This window comes from Lithobates pipiens, unplaced genomic scaffold (assembly GCF_037356315.1).
Source record: "Lithobates pipiens isolate NorthernLeopardFrog02 unplaced genomic scaffold, aLitPip1_a1.2 Scaffold_16, whole genome shotgun sequence".
Classification (NCBI taxonomy): domain Eukaryota; kingdom Metazoa; phylum Chordata; class Amphibia; order Anura; family Ranidae; genus Lithobates; species Lithobates pipiens.
The window spans coordinates 322,126,709-322,152,266 of NW_027507748.1; the positions used below are offsets into that span (position 1 = coordinate 322,126,709).

The window sequence follows — 25,558 nt, forward strand, 5'->3', positions numbered from 1 at the left end:
ACGAGCCACTGCCTCTGCCTTCCTGTCCGCGAGATCCTTAAATGCAGGAGTTCCCACTACCGAGATCATGGTTAATTATTTAACCTGGATACTGAAATTCCACGACCGGAGGAGCAGACTACTTGTGAGAAGGCTTTCCTCAAAAGGGTAACGCACCACCATGTGTCTGGGGACCAAAAAGGTCCATTGCGTGCGACCCCACTCCCTGTAAGTGAACTTGCAAATAAGTCAGATACGGGAACACCATAGGCGAACATGTTGGCTTGCGGGACCCAAAAGGGACTGGTACATCAGCAGGGGTACCTGCTGGCTCCCTAATCTTCAGGGTATCACGCACAGCTGTGATAAGTGCTCCAACAAGCGCTTTGTCGCGCACGGACCCAGACGGGGACTCATCCTCACTGTCCGAACGGTCCTGGTCAGCGTCATATGACAAGACAGAGCAGGGGTCACCAGCCTCAGCAGAGCCCAAGTCTGTGCCAGAGTTCTCCCCAGAGGACGGGGGGAGAACAGGGGCCACCTTATTGCACCCATCTTCCCATGCACCGCCTCCATCTAGCAATGAACAAGTTGAGGACCACCATTGGGGTGTCCATGGGCACTGTGCAGTCTGCAGGTGACTCGGTTGCCATTGCCTGGACTTTGGGGGAAGAAACACTAGTTTCTGAGCCACGCTGACCCTATTCTGTCTGCCACCCGAAGGGGAGTTAGGGTAGTGACAGTCCCACACTCCCTGCTGCACTGAGGGGCTTATTCCCGCTGGACTCACAACCCTGGGGATTTCTGCGATGTCCACAAGGGGTGCCTGTAGTCCCCAAGTGCGCCCAGGTGCAGAGGAAACCAAAAAAACTGAGTTGGTGATAACCGCTGGAATGATCGCTAAAACGATCAGAAAAAATGCTCAGGCTTCCATAAATTGGCCGCTCAGCGTCCAGTACACAGACGGGAAACACAGGGAAAAAAGGCTGTGAGAGCACATGAGCCATGCTGCTGTCAGGGAACACTGAAATATGTTCAGGCTTCCAGAAAATGGCCGCCAGTGCATTGGAATCACATAGAAAATGGCCGCTGAAGCCCAGACAGTCAGCCTGCTCTGCCCACACCTAAAATGACCGCAAACATCGCCATGAGGTAGATATAAAAAAAAAAAAAAAAACCCTGCAAAGCCACAGCACTGCACCATTCCCAGCAGACCCTCACAGGCACCTTCCAGGGGCATACCATACAGGTCCCAGGACCACCGCCATTCAGCCAGCCCCCCCATGTCAGGTGAGAGCCCACAGAGAGCCCCTATATAGACACACACACACACACTGCTCAGCAGCCACATGCAGCATTCCCCCCCGAAGAGGGGGGGGGGGAGGGAAGATAGGGACAGGGGAGAGAAGATAGGGAGGTGAGGGGGCCCTCGAATCGACCTCCCAGGGAATGCCCAGCTGCTTAGCCCTGTCAGAACAGGGAGAGCTGTACTTAACAGTCCTGAAGAGCTGGGAGACATTCCATTGTAGAACTACTCCTGATCAGTACAGGGTAGCTACTGGCCTCGGCATACTGCAACGCAGACATCAGTAGCCCGGTCATATATATGCCCCGGAGCATAAAAGCTCACCGACCACCTCTGGAGCTGAGGTATGTCATGGCCTGCCGAGCCGTAGCTGCGACGTGCACACGCTTGATGGCCGGACTGGGGAGACTACAAGGATAAGTGAACCAGCCTGTCACCCAGGCGGCTGTTGATAGAAGATCACAGGATCACTCATCTTGCGCAAAAAGCGACGTTTCTGCATAAAGAAAAAACATGGACCCATGGGCCCGCAGGGTTCCTAGGTCTGTCTCCTTCACTAGTCAAAATAAAACTGATTACTGCAAGGCAGGGTGGAGGGTTGATACCTAGGGGACTGCCCCCTGGGCGTAACTGAAAGTTCTGAGTGTTGTGTTACAACTTTGCCTAGTGTCTCCTAAAGGGAAAGGTATACAACCCAATGGTCTAAGAGAGGAGCTGTGTTTGTCAGTGAATAGAAGAGAAATTTTATAATATATAATTTATCCCCCCCCCCCCCCCAAGCATTGAACATCTCAAGGAGCAATATTCATATATCCATCATCTGGAAATATGGCACAACTGCAAACCTACCAAGACATGGCCATCCACCTAAACTGACAGGCTGGACAAGGAGGAGAGCAATAATCCAAGAAGCAGTCAAAAAAAAAAAAAAAAAAAAAAGAAAAGAGGCCCAGAGTAACTAGAGGAGCTGCAGAGATCCACAGCTCAGGTGGGAGAATCTGTCCACAGGACAAATATTAGTCATGCACTCCACAAATCTGGCCTTTATGGAAGAGCGGCAAGAAGAAAGCCATTGTTGAACGAAAGTCATAAGAAATCCCGGTTGCAGTGTGCGAGAAGCCATGTGTGGGGGCACAGTAAACATGTGGAAGAAGGTGCTCTGGTCAGATGAGACCTAAATATAACTTTTTTGGCCTAAAAGCAAAATGCTATGTGTGGCGGAAAACTAACACTGCACATCACCCTGAACACACCATCACCGTGAAACATGGTGGTGGCAGAATCATGCTGTGGGGATGCTTTTCTTCAGCAAGGACAGGGAAGCTGGTCAGAGTTGATGGGAAGATGGATGGAGCCAAATACAGGGCAATTTTAGAGGAAAAAAAAAAAAAAAGTCTCATACACGCGATTGGATTTTCCGAGGGGAAATGTGTGATGACAGGCTGTTGGCTGAAAATCCGACTGTGTGTATTCTGCATCGGACAATTGTTGGCCAATTTTCCGTGGACAAATGTAGGATGGCAGGTTTATAAGTTTTCCGGATAAATGTGTATTGTCAGATTTTCTGAGCGTGTGTACACAAGCCAGTCGGACAAAAGTCTGAAGTACAAAATCATATGCTTGGAGGGAAGGACGAGCCAGAAGCGGTCGGTCTTGTAAACTCGTAATAGAGAATTAACATTCGTGACACGGCAAATTATGAAATCTCAAAATGCAGCGCATATTCTCTTCTTTAACGGGATAATGAAGCTGCTTTGCTGGTGATACTGATGAGTTATGGCAAATTAATTTTCTAAGGCTTTTTTTTCTAGTGATATCAAGATCATTATTATGCTTTTTTGTTTTTCTTTGGGCAAGTTAGCACAACACCATTATTCTGTAGTTTTTAAGATCAAAAGATACAACTATGTTGGTGTCCCTTGTTCATTTTACATTTTATTTTTATGTTTTTTAAATGCAACTGTCTACTCCCAAACTCTGTCATTTGAAGTAAAACACATAGCCAAGTATTATTCTCCACAATTTTTTTTATTGTGCATTAAAAAAAAAAAAAAAAAAAAAAGAAAAATTAGACATGCTATTTGCCAATAGAACTTAACCAAAAAGTGCATTCTATCAATCGAAAATATATAGATAAATATATAGAAACTAACTGAAAAGTGCAAACTGAAAAGCACGAAATGAAAGGTGTGAATCAATACTCAAACTTTAACAGAAGGAGCCCAAAGGGTGGCGCTAAAGAGCTGAAAAACCACCTAGGGCTAAAGGGCGTTGGCCCAAACTTGTCTTGCATACATACAGCCACACAGTTGTCGGCCAACAATTACGAATGTACTCACGTTTCAGTACATTTGTAAATGTTGGCCAACAACTGTGTGACCGTATGTATGCAAGACAAGTTTGGGCCAACACCCTTTGGACAAAAGTCAGTTTCGTTGGCCAACAATCCGATTGTGTGTATGAGGCTTTAGAGCAGGGATCTCAAACTGGTGGCCCTCCAGCATGTTGTGAAACTGCAAGTCCCATGAGGCATTGCAAGGCTGACAGTTACAAGCATGACTCCCACAGGCAGAGGCATGATGGGGCTTGTAGTTTCTCAATAGCTGGAGGGCCGCCAGTTTGAGACCCCTGCTTTAGAGTCTGCAAAAGAGACTGCGGCGGAGGTTTACCTTCCAGGAGGACAACGACCCTAAACATGCAGCCAGAGCTACAATAGAATGGTTTAGATCAAAGCATATGTGACAGAGCTTGAGCTATTTGCAAAGAAGAATGGGCAAAAATTTTACTCTAGATGTGCAAAACTGGTAAAGACATCCCCAAAAAGCCTTGCAGCTGTAATTGCAGCGAAAGGTGGTTATACAAAGTATCGACTCAGGGGGGCTGAATACAAATGCACACCACACTTTTCACATATTTGTTTGTAAAATATTTATTTTGAAAATCAGTTAATTTCCTTCCACTTCACAATTATGTGCCACTTAGTGTTGGTCCATCACATAAAATCCCAATAAAATGCATTTATGTTTTTGGTTGTAACCTGACAAAATGTGGAATATTTCAAGTGGTATGAATACTTTTTCAAAAGGCATTGTATTGTACTGTCCTGGCATTTTAGGACCAAGAAATTAGATAGGTTGTCAGTACATCAAGACTGATCAAATTTCACACACACACACACACATAGTTAGTAGAATCTATAACTTTCCTAAAGACTAAGGCCCCTTGCACACATGCAGACCGTATGTCCATATTTCATCCATCCGTTTGCGGGAGCGATCCCCGCTGAGCAAGCAGATCATCACGGGGTGGATCATTACGGATCCGTCCCATGTGAAAGGTGCCTTAATAATATACACCTATTCGGGTTATTTATACTAAAGAAATGTAGCAGAATAAATTTTGGCCTAAATTCATGAAGAAAGGTTATTTGTTTGCAAAATTTTAAATTTTTCGTTAGGTTTTTGTTTACAAAAGTAGCACAGTGTTGAATAGCAAACTATCCCATTGCTGATCTTGTTTTCTAGTATATGAACCTATATAAAAAAAAACTTACCTAGCTGATCCACCACATCCTCCCGTGGCACACATCTTTTATCCAAAAATTCTTTAATCTTCTCTAGTCTCTTGCAGTATGGAAACTCACCCAGCTCCAATCTGAAATTATAAAAACACTTCTAGTACAAGCAATGTAAAACGAGACATTAGATCAAAGAATCTTTAACATTTCTCCCAAAACACTATTTTCCATTTAATAAATCTACAAAAAGTGGGCATCTACTAAAAGTTCTGTAGTCCAGAGACACAGAATATCCCCATATGACATGTTCAAAAGACTCATTATGCCTCAGATTATGCATTGGGCCGTTTTCCTTACAAAATGGGGTAATTGTTGGGGCGTTTCTATTGTCCTGGTTCTCCAGGGCCTTCAAAAGTGTAAGAGGTAGTCAAGAAATTATGTGTGTAATTTATGCTCCAAGAACACCTGATGGCGCTCCCTGCATGTGGCCACAGTGAGTAAAAGTCTCACACATGTGGTATTGCCATACTCAGGAGGAATAATAGAATGTGTTTTGGGGTGTAATTTGTGCTATGCATATGCTGTGTGAGAAATAACCTGCTAATAGAATAATTTTGTAAAAAAAAAAAAAAAAAAAAAACACCCCTCTTGATTTTGAAAAGAATTGTGGGAAAAAAATTAAAAACTAAAAAAAAAAAAAAAAAAAACCCTCACCATGCCTCTTACTAAATACCTTGGAATGTCTACTTTCCAAAAAAAAGGGTCATTTGGTGGTTATTTGTACTTTCCTGGCTTGTTAGGCCGTCAGTACTTCAGGTGTGATCAATTTTCAGAGATTGGCACAGGTACGGTGTTGTATGTTGTATGACTTAGTAAGAAAGTAGAAAGCTGAAAATTGGTCTAGTTAGCAAGGGAGTTCAAGTGCCCAGTGGGTTAGTTGTTAATATTGAAAAGATTGTTCATCATGGATGCAAGGTACATCTAGCACAGGGTGTCCTAGATGTGTTTTCTGCCAAAACAACCAATTCCTGTTTTCTAGATTTTTTAGCAGGTAGTGTGACAGACTCACCCAGGACAGAGGCTTTTGGAGGGGACTGCAGACGCCGTAAGAGAGCCAGGCGGGCGGGCGGCGTGAGAGAGCCAGGCGGGCGGGGTGAGAGAGCCAGGCGTTCTGTCAAAATAGCCGGGTGGATGAGAGAAGCAGATGAGCAGAGATGACATCTCTCTCCGTCTGGCCCGCATTACCGCTCTACCGCTCCCCTCGCAGGCCACCTCTTTAATGTTAGAAGTGTGGCGGGAGCAGAGAGATGACATCATCTCTCACCGCCTGCCCTGCATCTCACTCTCCTGCCCTCACTCACAACCGACCAGTGCACAGAGGCCTGTCTCTGTGCTAAATGGACCAGTGCTGCCACCAATGCAGTGGCAATTCACATTTGATGGCACTGGCAGGTGACGTTGCAAGTGACAATCCACATCTGGTGGCACTGGCAGGCGAAATGGCAAGCGATAATCCACATCTGGTGGCAGGCAATATGGCAAGTGACAGTCCACATCTGGCAATATGGCAAGTGACATGGCATGTCTACATGCACATGTAAAAGCTACATCTGGTGGCACAATTGTACCACACCCGGGCCTTGGCACAATTTTCTTCCACGCAGCCGGTCCCCAAAACGTTGGGGACCACTGCTTTAAAGGATAAGTTCACCTTTTGTAACAGATTACATTACATTACATTACAGCTGTTGATAGCTTTAGGTATATCCCTGTCAGAAACACCAATGATCTGCTGCTTGTGGGCACAATGCATTACAGATCCCAAGCAAAAAATAAAATAAAAAATGGGCGTTCGTTTATCTACAACAAAATGCGTATTTTTATTTTTTTGTAAAAGTTAACTTATTAAAAAAGTCCCTCAGAAAATATGACTTTGGGCTTTGTCTTAAAGTAAGAATCTGACAGAATGGTCATGTTAATATCTCTTACTAAATCACACAAGCATGAACCAAGTATTTTAGAGGTCGACTTACTCCACTGCATCACTTTTAGATTTCTCATCAGCTTCTATTTCGCCCATGTGATCCAGGAGCCTACTGAGGAAGGAATCCCGACTCTGCTCTCCCTGCAGAGCATAGTGCACTGCCAGGGCCTGCAGAACTGCTCCATTGTAACCCAAAGAGGAGGCATGTGTCAGTTTTCCACTGGTTTTAGCATACTGTAAAAAAAAAAAAAAATACATAAAAAATTCTGTCCATTTTTAAAAAGGGTGTTGGCAATGGCAAACTGTATTTCTCTAAAGTCAAGTTTAGTTTAAAGTGTATTTAATCCCATGAAAAAAAAAAAAATTATATATTGCAGCTTACCAGTCCTTAGATGCGGCAGCTACCTTTATTTTCAATTAGGGGATACTGACGACACACTTTGTCCTAGGGTGACAGCACTCATTCACTGTACTGTATCTACAGAGAAGCAGCATGGTCACCCTAAGACAGGAATACAAAAAAATAAATAAAAAAAAATAAAAAAAACCCAACAACCCTTCAATATATCTTTCCCATTAAATAGGCACAATGCGTTTTGTAGTCTGCAAGGATCGCTGTAAACAATGTAACTGATGACAGCACAGCAAACAGAGCAGAGAAATTTATCAGTTTCAAGATTTCTGGTAACATTAACAGGTACGTTTCGCACTTATTAACCACTTGCCGAAGGTTGCACACCAATATACATCGGCACAATGGCAGCGGTGGGCAAATGTGCGTACCTGTACATCCCCTTTAAGGAGGCGGGGCTAGCAGGCGCCCACCACGTACAGCGTGACCGTGTCAGCAGCGATTGTGTCACGGACCCGCAGAATGGGGACGTGCCTATGTAAACAAGGCATTTCCTCATTCTAGTGTGTGTCATGACAGAGATCACTGCTCTCTGTCATCGAAGAGCAGTGACCACTGTCAAGCAAGTTGAAGCCCATCCCCCCCCCCCCCCAATTAAAATCACTCACTACCACACACTTATCCCCTTCATCGCCCCCTTGTGGTTAACCCCTTCCCTGCTTGTGTCATTTACACAGTAATCAGTGAATTTTTATAGCACTGATCGCTGCATTAATGACAATGGTCCCAAAATAGTGTCAAATGTGTCCGCCATAATGTCGCAGTCCCCAAAAAAATGTTAAATAAATAAAAACACCAAAAAGCAGATCGACACCACTACTAATAATATATACCATAAAACCATCCCCTACGCTATAACTTTTGCACAAACCAAAGAATATGCGCTTATTGCGATTATTTTTTTTACCAAAAATATGAAGAATACATATCAGCCTAAACTGAGGAAAAAAAACGTTTTTTTAAAATATATTTTTGGGGGATATTTATTATAGAAAAAAGTAAAAAATATTGATTTTTTTTCTTAAAATTGTCACTTTTTTTTTGGTTTATAGCGCAAAAAATAAAAACTGCAGAGGTGATCGAATACCACCAAAACAAAGCTCTATTTGTGGAAAAAAAGGACGTCAATATTGTTTGGATGCAACATCGTATGACCGTGCAATTGTCAGTTAACCACTTTCAGACCGGACCATTTTGCTGGTCAATGACCAGAGGTCTTTTTACACTTTGGCACTGCGCTGCTTTAACTGGTAATTGCGCGGTCATGCAATGTTGTACCCAAACAAAATTTGCGTCCTTTTCTTCCCACAAATAGAGCTTTCTTTTGATGGTATTTGATTGCCTCTGCGATTTTTATTTTTTGCGATATAAACGTAAAAAGACCGCAAATTTTGAAAAAAAAATGATATTTTCTATTTTTGTTATTAGAAAAATCCAATAAACTCAATTTTAGTCATACATTTAGGCCAAAATGTATTCAGCCACATGTCTTTGGTAAAAAAAAGTCAATAACTGTATATTTATTGGTTTGCGCAAAAGTTGTCACATCTACAAACTAAGGTACGTTTTCTGGAATTTACGCAGCTTTTAGTTTACGACTGCCTATCTCATTTCTTGAGGTGCTAAAATGGCAGGGCAGTACAAAACCCCCCCAAATGACCCCATTTTGGAAAGTAGACCCCCTAAGGAAATTGATAAGTGGCATGTTGAGCCCATTGAATATTTTATTTTTTTGCCTCAAGCGATTGAATAATGACAAAAAAAAAAAATTTTTTTTTTTTTTTTTTTTTACACAAAGTTGTCACTAAATGATATATTGCTCACACATGCCATGGGCATATGTGAAATGACACCCCAAAATAAATTCTGCTGCTTCTCCTGAGTACGGGGATACCACATGTGTGGGATTTTTTGGGAGCCTAGCCGCCTACGGGGCCCCGAAAGCCAAGAACCGCCTTCAGGTTTTCTAAGGGCGTAAATATTTGACTTCACTCCTCACTACCTATTACAGTTTTGAAGGCCATAAAATGCCAAGATGGCACAAAACCCCCACAAATGACCCCATTTTAGAAAGTAGACACCCCAAGCTATTTGCTGAGAGGCATGTTGAGTCCATGGAATATTTTATATTTTGCCACAAGTTGTGGGAAAATTACAAACCTTTTTTCTTTTTTTTTTTTTTTCACAAAGTTGTCACTAAATGATATATTGCTCACGCATGCCATGGGCATATGTGAAATGACACCCCAAAATAAATTCTGCTGCTTCTCCTGAGTACGGGGATACCACATATGTGGGACTTTTTGGGAGCCTAGCCGCGTACGGGGCCCCGAAAACCAAGCACCGCCTTCAGGCTTTCTAAGGGCGTTACAGTTTTGAAGGCCATAAAATGCCAAGATGGCACAAACCCCCCCCCCCCCCCAAATGACCCCATTTTGGAAAGTAGACACCCCTAAATTTAGGGGTACACTAGTGAGACTAGGTAATAAATGGCGGGTTCCCTGAAACTATAAAAAAATAACTAACCAACCAGCGTCACCTGTAACAGTTATATGGTGATCACTGGTGAAGGGGTTAACTAGGGGGCAATCAGGGGGCTTTATGCGGTAGTATATGCGGGTCCCTGGCGCTATAAAAAGCTGCGGCGAACCTAAATACCTACCTGCCTAACTAGCGTCACCTGTGACACTAATACAGCGATCAGAAAAATGATCGCTTATTAGGCTGGGTTCACACTGGAGCGATGCAGGAACGCCACGAATCCGCGGCGGGTTCCCGCATCGCATGCCTCCCGGCGGCAGTTCACACTGCCCTATGCGAACTGCTGGGAGTGTCAGTGAAATGTTAATGACACCCCCAGATCAGTTCGCATATCGCAGTGCGATCTGCAAACTCAGATCGCATGGTGTGAACCGATTCTGCTGCGGACCAAAAAAAGGGTCCCGTGCGAATTTGCGGCGGGTGCGGCGCGAATTCAGCCATACTATCTGTATGGCTGAACTCGAATCGCACAGAGATCGGATGTGATTTGCACTGCAGTGCGAATCACATTCGTTCTCATAAACCGCTGCAATGTGAACCCAGCCTTAGTGACACTGGCGACGGGGGGTGATCACGGGGTTAAACCTTTATTGGGGGGGTTAGGGGGGTACATTAGAACTAAAGGGGGCTAACCCTAACTGCCCTAACAGTTATTACAGTCACAAATGACACCAATGTAAAAAAAAAAAAAAAAAAATGACATTGGTGTCACTGTGACTGGGGGGCAGGGGTAATTGGGGGGGTGATCGGGGGGGTGTGAGTGTGCCTGGCATGTTCTACTGTGTAGTGTCGTGTTGGTGCAACTCACCGATCCTCTCTCCTCGGTGTCGGAACAAAAAATACCGACACGGAGGAGAGATTACATCACTTCCTCTCCTGTGTTTACATTACAGGAGAGGAAGTGATGTCACGGAGCATTTTCATTCGTCGGGAGCGATCGCGAGGGGGTGGCCATGAATGAATGGCCGCCCCCTCATCCCGGATCGCTCCCGAACGAATACCGACCGCCGCAGGCACCGGGGGGGGGGGGGGCCCGATCGGGCCCCCCACCCGCGGGAAGGCAGGGACGTACAGGTACGCCCGTATGCCTGCCCGTGCCATTCTGTCGACGTACATCGTCGTGCGGCAGTCGGCAAGTGGTTAAAGTGATGCAGTGCCGAATCACAAAAAGTGCTCTAGTCAGGAAGGGGGTAAAATCTTCCAAGGGTTGAAGCGGCTAAACAGATAAATATAAAATGAAAAAGAATTTTGTTTTAAACAAACCAAAAGTGAATAAGTTATTTTTCATACCAACTGCTTTTAAGCCCTGCATTTCACTGATGCCCGCTTACTTTGACAAAATACTGCGTGTGAAAAGCCTGTAGGTCTGGAGGGTACCCATATGAAGTACCTCAACAACATTTCAACATGTAAATCCATTGCATGACAACAAAGATACCCCTTTGAACATAGTGTAGTAGAAACACTATAATCTAATTGCAAGGTATGAGTTGAATGGGTGCAGAGGCATGTTAAGTATGGAAAGTTGTCACACTTGGGGTTCATTTATTAAAAAGTTGTTTTATCAGTTCACAGGTCATGGCAACGCATTTTGAGGGCCTCCCCTTTCCTCAGGGCTGTGATAGTGAGTGTAGTAGGAATTGGTCATGCACTCCTTTTGTGCAATTTTTGCTCCTGGGGCAGCACATTGAAATAAATGGGCTGTCCGAACCACGACACACAAAAAAAAAAAAAAAATATCACACACACGTTCACAGCTGCATAGATGTGAACAAAGCCCAAGTTATGACAAAGTTATTCTCTAATCACTGGGCTCATAGCAGAAATTTAACTTTGCTCTGGTTCCTTAAACGGTATACAGGTGGAAGAGCTTAAGTGGTGGTTAAATACTACTCCCCTTTTTGGGATGTACCAAACTGACAGATAAAGAGTACAATACCTACCACAGACATCAGAGGGGAGGTAACTCCTTTTAGGCTGGACATTGATGGATCTAAATTCAGCTGGTTCAGCAGAGAGCAGCCGAATAAAGGATCATGTGCGGCTGCTCCAGCTCAACAAAAGTGGACTCAAGGATCGAATTTTGTTGAATTGACTTTTGGGGAAAAAATTTCTCCTCAATAAGTGGCTGCAGCGGTGTATTCTGAGAGCAGAGTGTCCATGCTATGTGAATGCAATGAGGTTGATTTACTAAAACTGAAGAGTGCAAAATCTGGTGCAGCTCTGCATAGAAAATAATTCGCTTCCTAAACCCCCATAATCAGTTTTGAACGGCATTATGGTTAATGAGAAATTAATAGCTATAATATCAGACACTCATGAAAAACTGTTGGGTTTGGTGACCTTGGATTATTCACACTCAACCCCCTTCGAAACAACAACACTTTTCTGTCACTTTAGTGATCCTCATGGACCCCGTGGGACTCTTTCCTTTCCCCCCTTTCTCTCTGTGCTTTTCTTTTGCTGCCTCTACTTTTCCACTCCTCCTGCTCTTATATTTCTGGCTATTTTATATGCTTATGGTTCCCAGGGGCTGCCCTGGTTTGGCTGGTTGTGATATATGCAATTTTTTTTTCCCCTTCGCCTCCATTTATAATGCAAGCTCTCGGCTTAATATTAGATTGTTACCGTCTTTGTGCACCCAGCTGTGCGGTCAGACATTTCTGCAATGTTAAAATTCCTGTTTTGTCATTACCTTAGAATTGTCTCGACCATTTTCTTTTTCAATTTTTTCCTTTTTACAGTTCTAAATATTGTGAGGCGTTGAATTTTGATTATGTACGTTTTTCCTGTGTTTGTACACAATTACTGTATTTAGCGGCGTATAAAACACGCACTTTTTTTCCCCCTTAAAGTCAGGGGAAAATTGCGGGTGCATGTTATATGCCGATCCCCTGCAGATTATGAGCCTCTCTGCGGCTTTCGGCCACTCTCACAGTCACGCGTGAGCGACCGAGATACACAGGACATCCGGCACCATTTTCAAACGGCAAGGCCTCAAATGACACTGACAAGGGTGCAATGATGGACAAGGCTGCAGATGGACTCTGATAAGGCTGCATTGATGGGCATTTAAATGTAATTTTTTTTCCTTACAATTCCCTCCTAAACTTGGGGTGCTTGTTATATGCCGATAAATACGGTATACCATAACTAATTGTTGGCTCTGTTTGACTGAACATTATTAATAAAACCTTTTGTAAAAGACATCAGCTTCCATTTTTATTTTATTTTTTTCGGTCAAAGCTTAATTGAACAGCTTAATTGAATGGTCTAAGGTTATCAGTTGTGTACCCCAAGGTTCAGTGTTGGGACCCATACTTTTTAATATCTTTATAAATGATATTGGGTCTGGGATCAAAAGTAACATTTCCGTCTTTGTAGATGACACCAAGCTATGCAGTGGAATAACATCCTTACAGGATATCTCCAATTTACAAGCCGACCTCAATGCTCTGTCTAATTGGGTGACTACGTGGCCTCAATGCTCTGTCTAATTGGGTGACTACGTGGTAGATGAGGTTTAATGTTGATAAATGTAAAATTATGCATGATGCATACTAGGGGGATCCATAGTGGAGAAGGATCTGGGGGTTTTGGTAGATCATAAGCTCAATAGCAGCATGCAATGCCAAGCTGCGGTTTACAAAGGGAGGATAGATAGATAGATAGATAGATAATTTTTCCCCTGTTCACATCATTAGTTAGACCTCATCTGGAATATGCAGTTCAGTTTTGGACACCAGTTCTCAAAAAGGGATATTAGGGAACTGGAGAAAGTGCAGAGAAGGGCAACCAAACTGATAAGAGGCATGGAGGAGCTCAGCTATGAGGAACTGAACTATGAGGAACTATTAGAGGAACTGAATTTATTCACTCTTGATAAGAGGAGATTAAGGGGGGATATAATCAACATGTACAAATATATAAGGGGTCCATATAGTGAACTTGGTGTTGAGTTATTCACTTTACAGTCAACAAAGAGGACAAGGGGGCACTCTTTACGTCTAGAGGAAAAGAGATTTCAAATCCAAATACAGAAAGGTTTCTTCACAGTACGAGCTGTGGAATAGACTCCCTGCAGAGGTGGTTCTGGCCAGCTCAATAGATTGCTTTAAAAAAGGCCTGGATTATTTCCCAAATGTACATAATATTACTGGGTACTATCATTTATAGGTAAAGTTGATCCATGGAAAATCCGATTGCCTCTCACGGGGATCAGGAAGGAATTTTTTCCCCTGCTTTAGCAAATTGGATCATGCTCTGCTGGGGTTTTTCACCTTCCTCTGGATCAACTGTGGGTATAGAATTGTGTATATATGGGATTGTATGACATTTTTAAATTTTTTGGTGGTTGAACTGGATGGACTGGTGTCTTTTTTCAACCTAACTACGCAACTATGAACAAGCTGAAGTTTGAAGCTGATTGGCTACCATACACCAGATTTTGCACTGTCTAGTTTTAGTAAATCAACCCCAATGTCTGAGAGGATACCGCTATCTACCTACATTGTGTGGATGTAGGAATTTGTTTGTTTTTATCGTTCAATCTGCAGGTTCAACGAAAAAACACAAGCCATCTATGGCTAGCCTTGGGATCAACAGTCCAGTTTTTCTTTGTACATGGAGACCGAATTTTTTCAATTTTAGTCTCATCTGACCACAACACCTTTTTCCATGTGGCCTCAAAATCTTCAAGATGCGTTTAAGTCGTTTATTTGGCCTCAACACCAAACAATATGTCTGGTGGAAATCCAATACAGCAGACCATCCAAAATATCACCATTCCCACAGTAAAGCATGGAGGTGGTACTACCCTGTTATGGGGGAGTTTCTCTGCAGCAGGGACTGGAGCACTTGTTAGGATAGAAGAAAAACGCATGGGGCAAAATACCATAAAAAATTTTGAGGAAAATCTGCTGCCCTCTGCCAGAAAGTTGTCAATGTGAAGAAGGTTTACCTCCAACACAACAATGACCCAAAGCGTATAAATGAAGCAGATATGTTCCATGGACCATTAAAGTTTGTCCCTGGAGGTTTGATGAAGGCCGAGCAACCAACCATGTATATGCTACAATGTAGGCAACAGGAAAGCATCTGTGTTGCTGTTAGACTTGCCCTCATTTCCTGCCCCTGGAGCCACCCTTTTGCTAGTTAGCAAGTGAAGGAAGCTAAAAACTGAAGTAAAACCTGACAGGAATTCTAATCCTTCCCAACTCCATGCAAAAAAAAAAAAAAAGTCAGCATAGATAGACTTGAAACCAAACAAGAACATGTGTCATAAATGTGGTCATTACCACTTTTACACTATATGAAGGGTCTACATTCTATACTATATGCAGTTACAGAGCAGAAAATTAAAAAGACAAACAGAAGAGCTCCTTTAAAAAAAAAAAAAAAAAAGTGGATGTAAACCCCATTCGTGAAATATGACCTAGGCATATATAATCGGCAGTGTTAACTTATCTCTCTCCAAAGCCCCAAGTCACGTGTCTTTTTGCTGCTTCGTTCCTCTGTTACCAGCATGATAACTTCTGGCAAGTTTTCCAACACAGGAGATAAAAGCAGCTGGAAATTTGTGTTGGGGGATGTAACTTTGAGAAAGTTAAGCAGAGAGCTGGTCTACGCACAGCAGGGCTCTGCATGTTTCTTCACTCTTTGCACCATATTACACTATGAGGAGTCTCCCAGTTTTTTTACCCATTTTAACTCTGAGGATTCATCCATCCAATCTGAGACGGTGAGCTGAATCATCTTCTCACCATAAGGGGAACACAGCGAAGCTGGCAGGGGAACATTTCTGGATTTCCATCTGAGGATCAGAGATCCCAATAAGTGCTGAATGGTCTTCCTGATTAAGGAAGACCTCTGGTGATCTGGTAAGCCCCCCCCCCCATCTGATTAATGGTGAAGGTGTCACAACGGTGAATGTCTGAGCACTGCACCGTCGGGATCGATCTATTCAGTGTGGGTCACTGGCATGCATGAATTGTTTGCACAGGAGCACTTTAGTGATCAATTTATGAACTTTGTACTTTATGAATATAATATTTTGCACTTTTGCATAAGGACATTTTTGGATTGAATAATATTTTGATTGAATTTTCTGTTCACTTCAAAGGTTTTGAAATGTCATATGGAGTTTTACACATGGTAACTTTATTTAGCGCTGCACTTTTAGGACATGCATTTGTGATTGACCTGGTATTTAGGTTTTAGTGCACAGCTGCTACATTTACTTTTGATAACACACTAGCGCAATTTTTTTTTTCCGATTGCTATATATATATATATATATATAGCACAGTGTACAGAGTATGAATATCTGTATTTTGTGATGCAGTGAATGACAGGTGCTTGCTTCAGGGGAAACATTCAAAATAAATGACAACTCACATATACTGTGCATTGTGCTGTGTAGGAAAGAATGAAACAGAAAGGGGTCTTCCGGCATTAAGCCAGGGCTCGACAAACCCGGGGTGCCAGGTCACATTTGCGACTAGAATTAGCGACCTGACGCCCGGGGCAGCACAGTTGGGGGGAATTCTGTCTCCGTGCACACCCCCCCTCCCCCACAGCGTGATCACGTTGGGCCACGCTGCCGCCGGCCGGTAATTGAGGACGCGGCTTTGAGGCCTTCTGCGGTCCTATGCTTCCTTCTGGAATCTGGCGCCCTCTTGTGGTGGCCTTTGGTATGACAACCAGCAATGCTAATGGAGCTTCCCCTGCCTGTTTCCGCTGCCCACCTATCTCCTTCCCTTTACTTCGAACCCCTAAACATTATATATATTTTTTATTCTAACACCCTAGAGAATAAAATGGAGGTCATTGCAATACTTTCTGCCACACCGTATTTGCGCAGCGGTCTTACAAGCGTACTTTTTTGGGGGGAAAATAATTATTTAATTAAAAAAGTAAAGTTAGCCCATTTTTTTTTATATTATTGTGAAAGATAAATGTTACACTGAGTAAATTGATACCCAACAGGTCACGCTTCAAAATCGCATCCGCTCGTGGAATGGCAACAAACATTTACCCTTTAAAATCTCCATAGGCGACGTTTAAAAAAAAAAAAAAATCTACAGGTTGCATGTTTTGAGTTACAGAGGAGGGCTAGGGCTAGAATTATTGCTCTCGCTCTACCGATCACGGTGATACCTCACATGTGTGGTTTGAACACCGCTTTCATATGCGGGCGCTACTCACGTATGCGTTCACTTCTGCACGCGAGCTTGGCGGAACAGGGCACGTTTAAAAAAAAAAAAAATTCTTCTTCTTATTTATGTTAACTTTTCTTTTTTATTTTTTCTCTGTGCTTTTAAAAAAAAAATTGTGTCACTTTTATTCCTATTAAAAGGAATGTAAAAATCCCTTGTAATAGAAAAAAGCATGACAGGTCCTCTTAAATATGAGATCTGGGGTCAGAGAGACCTCATATCTCACATTTACACTAAAATGCAATTTAAAAAAATGTTGTCATTTGAAAAAAATAAATAAAATGTCCCTCTAAGAGCTATGAGCAATGACTTGGAGACAGGTGGGGGGGGGTATGGGCGCTATCTTCCCCTCACTCGTCTCCATGTCAGGCCAGGGACAGGTCCGGATCGCCATTGCCAACCTGGCTCCTAACTTTTTTAGCTGGCTCCTAGATTCCAAGCAAATTTGTCAAGCCCTGCACTAAGCAATAAGGCAAAGAGAATAGTGCAGTTGCACTAAAAGTCAGTGATCTAACATTAAAAAAAAAAAAAAAAAAAAACACACACAAAACCTGAAATCAGATTGGTTATCAATTACTGTACTTTATCTTGTATTGCTAGAGATTTTTTTTTTTTCTTGGAAGAGTGCATGTGATCAGCACAGGGTCAATCAGTACTGTCCAGACAGAAGAAGGTCGGGGGTCCTGCAGCCTCAAGAGACAATCGGAGGAGAATGAAAACTCCTCCTACAAGCAAACACTTATAGAAGTCACAAGACTGCTATATACTGCTGATGGGAAAAAAAAAAAAAAAAAAAAAAAAAAAAAAAAAAGGTATATGGCAGTTTATATTTAATAAAACTATTGCATTTCCACATTCTGTGCGAAACCATATATAGTGAATACAGGGTTTAGTAATACTTTAAAATTACAATCTCACATCAAATCCAGCTCTTTTTTGTTTTTCAAACAGCTAAAGCAGAGATCACTTATATCTTTTATCTAGCTCAAAGCATACGTCTAAGTTATAGGTAGTACCTAGCAAATAAACACTGTTCTTTACATTTTACCATGAATTACTATAAAATAAGTAAAAGCTCATTAAATAATATTTTTTTCATATAATAAAAATAACAACCTTTATAACGTCAGCAATATTGGGAAATGCCAGAGGAATGGCCACGGCTCTCATTGCTGCTCCATTTCCATAGGAACCCTTCCCATTAAACTGCTCCTTGGCTGGGGTAAAGACGTTGCTGTATTCCCCACTGTAAAGCTTCTCAAACACATGGATGACGCCTGGGCCATATCCACGGTCTGGATCATTGAAGTACTCCTTGGTAAATCTGTAGAATAGAAAAAATAAATAAAAATAAAAATGGGAACACTTAAAAATATATTATATATATATATATATATATATATATATATATATATATATATATATATATATATATATACACACACTCAATTTGCAGACTTTCTAGCCCCACTGCAATTTAATGAGCCCGTCTTAATAGAGCAAACCCTTTAACCACTTCAATACCGGGCCATAGTCAAATGACGGCCACAGATGGGATCCCATCCTGGGTGGACGTCATATGACGGCCTCGGTATTGCGCCGCTCCAGCGGGCCCGCAGCATGGCGATCGTGGATGAGCTGTGTCCCTCGGACACAGCTCATCCCCGATCTGTGGGATTTTCCTCCCCATCGACCCTCCCCGATACATGTGACCGGCCGTGTCCAATCACATGTACTGTGCAGTTATAGGGCTCGTGCACGCGCCTAGGGTGCGTGCAGAGCGCCGATCGGGGGTTGCAGCTTGTCACCCTGACACAGCCCAACCCTGATCGCAGTAAAGAGCCAATGAAATTGGACACAGCCGGTCACGGGGTAAATAGCCAATCACAGCCAGTCACACAATGTAAACAAACCGTGGTAACAAGATGTTACCGCTCAGTGTACACCAACACACACTGATTACCCCCCCTATCAAAGTACCTGTCACCACCCATCAAAGTACCTGTCATCACCCATCCCAGCCCATCTGAGTACCCGAGTACCTGTCCCAGCCCATCTGAGTACCCGAGTACCTGTCCCAGCCCATCTGAGTACCCGAGTACCCGTCCCAGCCCATCTGAGTACCCGTCCCAGCCCATCTGAGTACGCGAGTACCCGTCCCAGCCCATCTGAGTACCCGAGTACCCGTCCCAGCCCATCTGAGTACCCGAGTACCCGTCCCAGCCCATCTGAGTACCCGAGTACCCGTCCCAGCCCATCTGAGTACCCGAGTACCCGTCCCAGCCCATCTGAGTACCCGAGTACCCATCCCATCTGAGCACCCCTCCCAGCCCATCTGAGCACCCGTCCCAGCCCATCTGAGTACCCGAGTACCCGTCCCAGCCCATCTGAGTACCCGTCCCAGCCCATCTGAGTACCCGTCCCAGCCCATCTGAGCACCCGAGTACCTCTCCCAACCCATCTGAGCACCCGAGTACCTGTCCCAGCCCATCTGAGCACCCGAGTACCTGTCCCAGCCCATCTGAGCACCCGAGTACCTGTCCCAGCCCATCTGAGCACCCGAGTACCTGTCCCAGCCCATCTGAGCACCCGAGTACCTGTCCCAGCCCATCTGAGCACCCGAGTACCTGTCCCAGCCCATCTGAGCACCCGAGTACCTGTCCCAGCCCATCTGAGCACCCGAGTACCTGTCCCAGCCCATCTGAGCACCCGAGTACCTGTCCCAGCCCATCTGAGCACCCGAGTACCTGTCCCAGCCCATCTGAGCACCCGAGTACCTGTCCCAGCCCATCTGAGCACCCGAGTACCTGTCCCAGCCCATCTGAGCACCAGAGTACCTGTCCCAGCCCATCTGAGCACCAGAGTACCTGTCCCAGCCCATCTGAGTACCCGAGTACCTGTCACAGTTCATCTGAGTTCATTTTCTTTCCACGTTTTCCGAAGACTTGTGAAAAAAAAATTAACTGTTCAAAAGACTCATTATGCCTCATAGAATATACGTTGGGGTGTCTGTCATTTTGTGGGTAATTCTACTGTCCTGGTGCTCCAGGGCCTTCACAAATGTAATAGGTCTTTAGGAAATTAGAGGTGTCATTTATGCTCCTAGAACCCCTGACGATGTGGCCAGCCTGTGTAAAAGTCCCACACATGTGGTATTGCCATACTCGGGAAGAGTTGCAGAATGTATTTTGGGGTGTAATTGGAAGTATGCATATGCTGTGTATGAGAAATAACTTGTTATTATGACAATTTTGTAAAATAAAAAATAAATTCTTCTTTTTCCCAAGAATTGTGGGAAAAAATTACAACTTCAAAAAAACTCACCATGCCTCTTACTAAATACCTTGGACTGTCTACTTTTCAAAAAGGGGTCATTTGCGGGGTATTTGTACTTTCCTGACATTACAGAGCCTCAAGAATTTAGATAGGCCATCAGTGCATCAGGTGTGATCAGATGTGATAAATTTTCAATGATTTGCACCATAGCTTGTAGACTCTATAACTTTCAAAGAGACTAAATAATATCCACTAATTTGATTCATTTTTACCAAAGAGATGTATCCGTATAAAATTTTGGCCCAAATTTATGAACAAAAATTACTTATTTGCAAAATTTTATCATAGAAACTAAAAAAAAAAAGTGGGGGTTTTTTTTTTTCAAAATTTGCGCTCTTTTTTCACTTATGCCGCAAAAAATAAAAAACCCTGTGGTGATTAAATACCAACAAAAGAAATCTCTATTTGTATGAAAAAAAATGATAAAAATTTTGTTTGGGTACAGTGTTGTATGACTGAGTAACTGGCATTCAAAGTGTGAGAGCGTTGAAAGCTAAAAATTGGTCTGGTAAGGAAGCTGTATAAATGCCCTGTATTGAATTGGTTAAACACAATTTTAAAGAGGGATTCCACCTAAAAAAAAAAAATATTAAAAGCCAGCAGCTATAAATACTACAGCTGCTGACTTTTAATAAATGGACACTCACCTGTCCCGGGTTCCAGCGATGCCGGCAGCCGAGGCCGATCGATCGCTCGGCTCTCGGCTGCTGCCGTCACCATTCTAGGTGAGGGAATCAGGAAGTGAAGTGAATCAGCTTCACTTCCCGGTTCCCTACAGCGCATGCGCGAGTTGCGCAGCGCAATAGAAATTCTCCGCGCTGTCACTGGGACCTGTGTGTGTCCCAGCAGACAGTGCGGCAGGACGGGATATGACAGACTCCCACGGGAGTCTATGCCCGGAAGTGGGTGTAAATACCTGTCTTTGACAGGTATCTCCACCCCCTCCCCCCTGTAAGGTGCCAATTGTGACACCGGAGGGGGGAGGGTTCCGATTAGCGGAGGTTCCACTTTAGGGTGGAACCACGCTTTAAGTCAGGTTTAAATTTCTTTTAAACATCCTCTTCCCCTTCACAGATTGTATTTCAGATTTAAGAATACTGTAGATACTTTTTTTTTTTATGCTGAAAAACCCCCCCCTTCAGTTTATACTCGAGTCAGAGAAGGGATACTGCTTGTCCTGGGGCCGCATTGCCCTGTGGCTGGAGAGCTCCCCTCTCTCCCTCCCTTACACAGCGGGAGACTGCTGTGTCTCAGCACTAACTCTGAAATATTCGACCGCCCTGTGAGAAAAGTTCCGCCCTCTCTTACACAGCGGGAGACCACCGTGTCTTGGAGCCAACTCTGACATTTTCGGCCGTGCTGTGACTAAAGTCCCGCCCTTCTCCTAGGCCAGCTCGTTTGATAGACAGAACACTGCGTCTATCACATGAGCTGGTCTAGGAGGAGGACGGGACTTTTGTCACAGCATGGCTGAAAATGTCAGAGTTGGCTCAAAGACACAGCGGGAGATGCCCGCTGTCAAATACAGGTACTGACACACAGTCACTACTAGTGAGGCTGCAATGACCGACACAACGAGGCTGCGGTGATAGGCACAGTGACGCCGGCAGCCTATGTGTTGACCTTGCCGCATACTGAAAATTTACCAGGAATGGCTGCATTTCCCACCCTAGGCTTATACTCGAGTCAATACGTTTTCCCAGTTTTTTGTGGTGAAATTAGGTGCCTCGGCTTACTCGAGTATATACGGTAATTAGGGAAATAAAAACAAATCATATGTTCAAGGTACAAGGAGTGTTTGTAAACAGGTTTTTCTTGCACAAGAAATCCCTTCTGACTGTTTGGACCACAAAGTCCAGTACATGCCGAGTGCAAATTTCAAATTTAGAGTCTAATCAAGTGACTGGGCAAGCTCTCCATCCCTCTATGGAAATCACAAGGCAGATCTCACAGCACCTTGCATTCTTAGAGATCTGACTAACGCCAGAAAATTAAAACAGCATTGGGCTACTTCAGGGCTATGTGGCTATAGGCAAAGCCTATAGCACCCAGTAAGAAGGAGAAATCTGGTTATGTTTCAAGCGGTGACAGATTCACTTTAAAAGTTTAACCCAAAACAAAAAGGGATTCTCCATTTTTGTGGTTCATGGAGGATTGAGAGTAAACCTGTGCCAAGAAAAATATATCATCATTGCTTACCTCTACCTCTATTTAGGCAAGTGACTCAAAGTACTGAAGCCAATGGATAAGCATAACAGCTCAAAAATAATTGTTACTCTACCTGTCAGCTAAATCCTTTGCATCAAATTCCTTGTTTTCCAGCAATGACTGTACCATTGATCTGGTCATCGCTGTGTCATCTGTGTATGTTAGAACTTCCAATATGAACACATAGAAGAAAGAAAAAAAATAATGGAAATTATAAGCCCAAATCATAGTTACAGCCAATGTCTTTAAAAATGGCAGTAAAATAAGTTATTTTACTGTAAATACCGAAGGAGTTTCAAAAGGTTCAGTTGAAAGGCCAAAGTTCACCTTTGAAAAAATATTAGGGCTGCAACTAACGATTGTGATTATTTAATCATTATTTATTGAACAAGCGCTGCACTTTATTTATTTTTTCTTTGTCCTCCAGGACTGGTCCTGCTGGTGGGTATTGTTGGCTGGTTCCCGACCCACCATCCCCAAGCATCAGCGTGACAGGAGTTGGCGCTGGAGGAAGCATGGGGCTGCAGTAGAGATCTTCCTGCATCGCTCCTGTCACAGGTGGAGTACATTTGTTATCACTCTGCCAGTGACAGGAGCCCAGTGTTGCTCTGCTTCCTCTAGCACTGGTGTTCTATCAGGATGCCACTACCCATCATAAAATGCAACCGAAGTAACCTTCCATTTCGGCCATCCTGATACACCCGCACTCGTCCGCAGTAAGCCTACAGTCAGAAGGCAGCAACCAGACATCTCTTTACACCCACCAAAGTCTTGCATGTCACACTTATTTTTACCAGTAAACTCAGCTTATATAGTAAAATGTAGTATTTTGAAACCCATCAAACTGTTTTGATGTTAAAAAGCAGCAGCAAGCCTGCTGATCTGACAGGTTTGTTAATCTGACAGAACACCACTGATTTTAAAGAGGAAGTAAACCCTGATGGGTTTACTTCCTCTTTGTCTCCCTGCAAAGGTAAAGCATAATGGGCTACTATGTATCGCATAGTAGCCCATTATGTGTCACTTACCTGACACAGGAGCCAGCGATGTCACTGCTGTCCCCTGTAGCACGAAGTGTCCATCTTCTTCCAGGTATCGCTGCTCTGGCCACTCACAGCGCCGGAGCAGTGATGACGTCACGTCCGTGCATGCGCACGGGAGCCGCCACTAACAGCATATCGCCGTCAGCGGTGTGCTCAGTGCGCATGCGCGCGGCTGTCTATGGCACATGCGCCGTAGACAGCGGTGCCTGTATTTTTGCAAATATCTCCTAAACCGTGTAGGTTTAGGAGATATTTCTTGGACCTACAGGTAAGCCTTAATCTAGGCTTACCTGTAGGTCAAAGTGGTTTGTAAGGTTTACAACAACTTTAAAATTCAACATCAAAAGTTTGATGGATTTCAAAATACTGCATTTCAGTATACAAGCTGAGTTTACTAGTAAAAATAAGTGTGAAATGCAAGACGTTGGTGGGTGTAAAAAGGATTGCCGCCTTCTGACTGTAGGCTTACTTGCGGATGAGTGTACCAAGATGGCCACGACAGGAATGTCACTTTGGTTGCATTTTCTGATGGGTAGCAGTATTCTGATATAACTCCGGCTCTATTTTTCACAATGATGCTCATGGATGGGGGGGGGTTGGTGTCGGGACCCCGTAATCTGGGCTTGCCGATCCACCATCTCAGAGCAGAAGGTGGCGGGCCACATCAGAGGGCGTCACAGGTCACATGTGGCCCACGGGCCAGCAGTTGGGCACCCCTGGACTGTATGGACCAGCCTTCACCACACACACACACACACACACATATCAGTTTTTGTCATCCTTACCCATTTTTTCTGCTTTAAACACAACTTCAGGGACAACATGTTTACTTGCTGCCCAATATATGCCATGGTAACGAATGGTAGCCACTTTAGGTATCAGTGGTGATAATGTTGTTTTGTATATGGCTGTGATAGTGCCCTAAGCAATGATACATGAGAACAATGAGCCGTGTAATGAAAGGGAAAGCAGTACAGCCTCAGTTGGGATTCCCCTTGTCCTGTACAGGAAATGACAGACACCCTCCTCTCCACACACCTGATATTGGAACCCCTCTTCATAGGTAACAATGGCTCACACCAGCCCCCCCCCCCCCCCCCCCCACCTTCTCTCATACCAGGAAGTAGCGGGAGGATACCATACAGCCCCTACCTTTCGGCTTTCCATCTTTGTCCAGACTCTCCAATACCCTCTTCAGGAACAGAGTACTCACGCAGGACTCTCCCTCGAACACGGCTCCTATACAGTCCCCCATTAGCGCCCCTAGCAGAGCTCCCCGGAAGCGGTACAAAGGAACGGACTGCATGATAATTCCTCACCGAATACACAGCGTCACTCACTGACAGAACAGAGGAAGAGAAAGCTTTGCACCCCTCAACCCTCCGTCCACACACACACAGCCAATCAGAGCCCTTCCACCCTTCCATGTGTGTATAACAGCAGGCGTCGATTGGAGGAGATCAATCCACCCAAAATGGGTTTACCAATGAACTGCGGAGTTTCAGAAGAAACCCAAAACAGAAGGGCGGGCTCACGAGAGACTATAAAATTCTAGGTGAGCGGCTGGCAAGGGTGAGCTGGGTTAAGGTTTGTGAGCGCGAATGATTTGACTGCCAGCTTTCCAAACCACTTAAAGTGGAACTTTAACTTAACCACTTGCCTACAGGGCACTTTTATACCCTTCCTGCCCAGCACAATTTTCAGCGCTGTCACTCTTTTAATGACAATTGCACGGTTATGTCACTCCATGTGAAATTTTGATCATTTTCTTCACAAAAACAGAGCTTACTTTTGGTGGTATTTAGTCACTGCTGGGTTTTTTATTTTTTTTACAAAAAAAACCCAAAATTTTGAAAAAAAAAATAGTTTCTTAGTTTCTGTCAGTTAATCTTGTAAATAAGTAAATTTTGTCCACTGGTGTGCACTGATTAGGTGGCACTGATGAGGAGTGCTGCAGTTATGGTCACTGATATGTGCCACTGATGGGCAACACTGATGGGCGGCACTGACTGGCA

General features: G+C 43.8%; 1 protein-coding gene across 2 annotated transcripts in view; it reads right to left on the reverse strand.

Moving 5' to 3' along the window:
* Positions 1-24,985, reverse strand: part of ADPRS (ADP-ribosylserine hydrolase) — a 34,529-nt gene extending 9,544 nt beyond the window's left edge. Inside the window, exons 1-5 of one of the 2 annotated variants that reach the window (XM_077481716.1) lie at positions 24,696-24,950; positions 22,574-22,667; positions 18,073-18,280; positions 6,836-7,020; positions 4,839-4,939 (exon numbers count right to left, since the gene is read on the reverse strand). In XM_077481716.1, the coding sequence (XP_077337842.1) occupies positions 4,839-4,939; positions 6,836-7,020; positions 18,073-18,280; positions 22,574-22,667; positions 24,696-24,849 (742 nt within the window). In that variant the 5' untranslated portion in view covers positions 24,850-24,950. Of the gene's footprint in view, positions 1-4,838; positions 4,940-6,835; positions 7,021-18,072; positions 18,281-22,573; positions 22,668-24,695 lie in introns of both variants that reach the window. The other variant, XM_077481714.1, reaches the window with a different exon arrangement.
* Between the last annotated feature and the right edge of the window lie 573 nt (positions 24,986-25,558).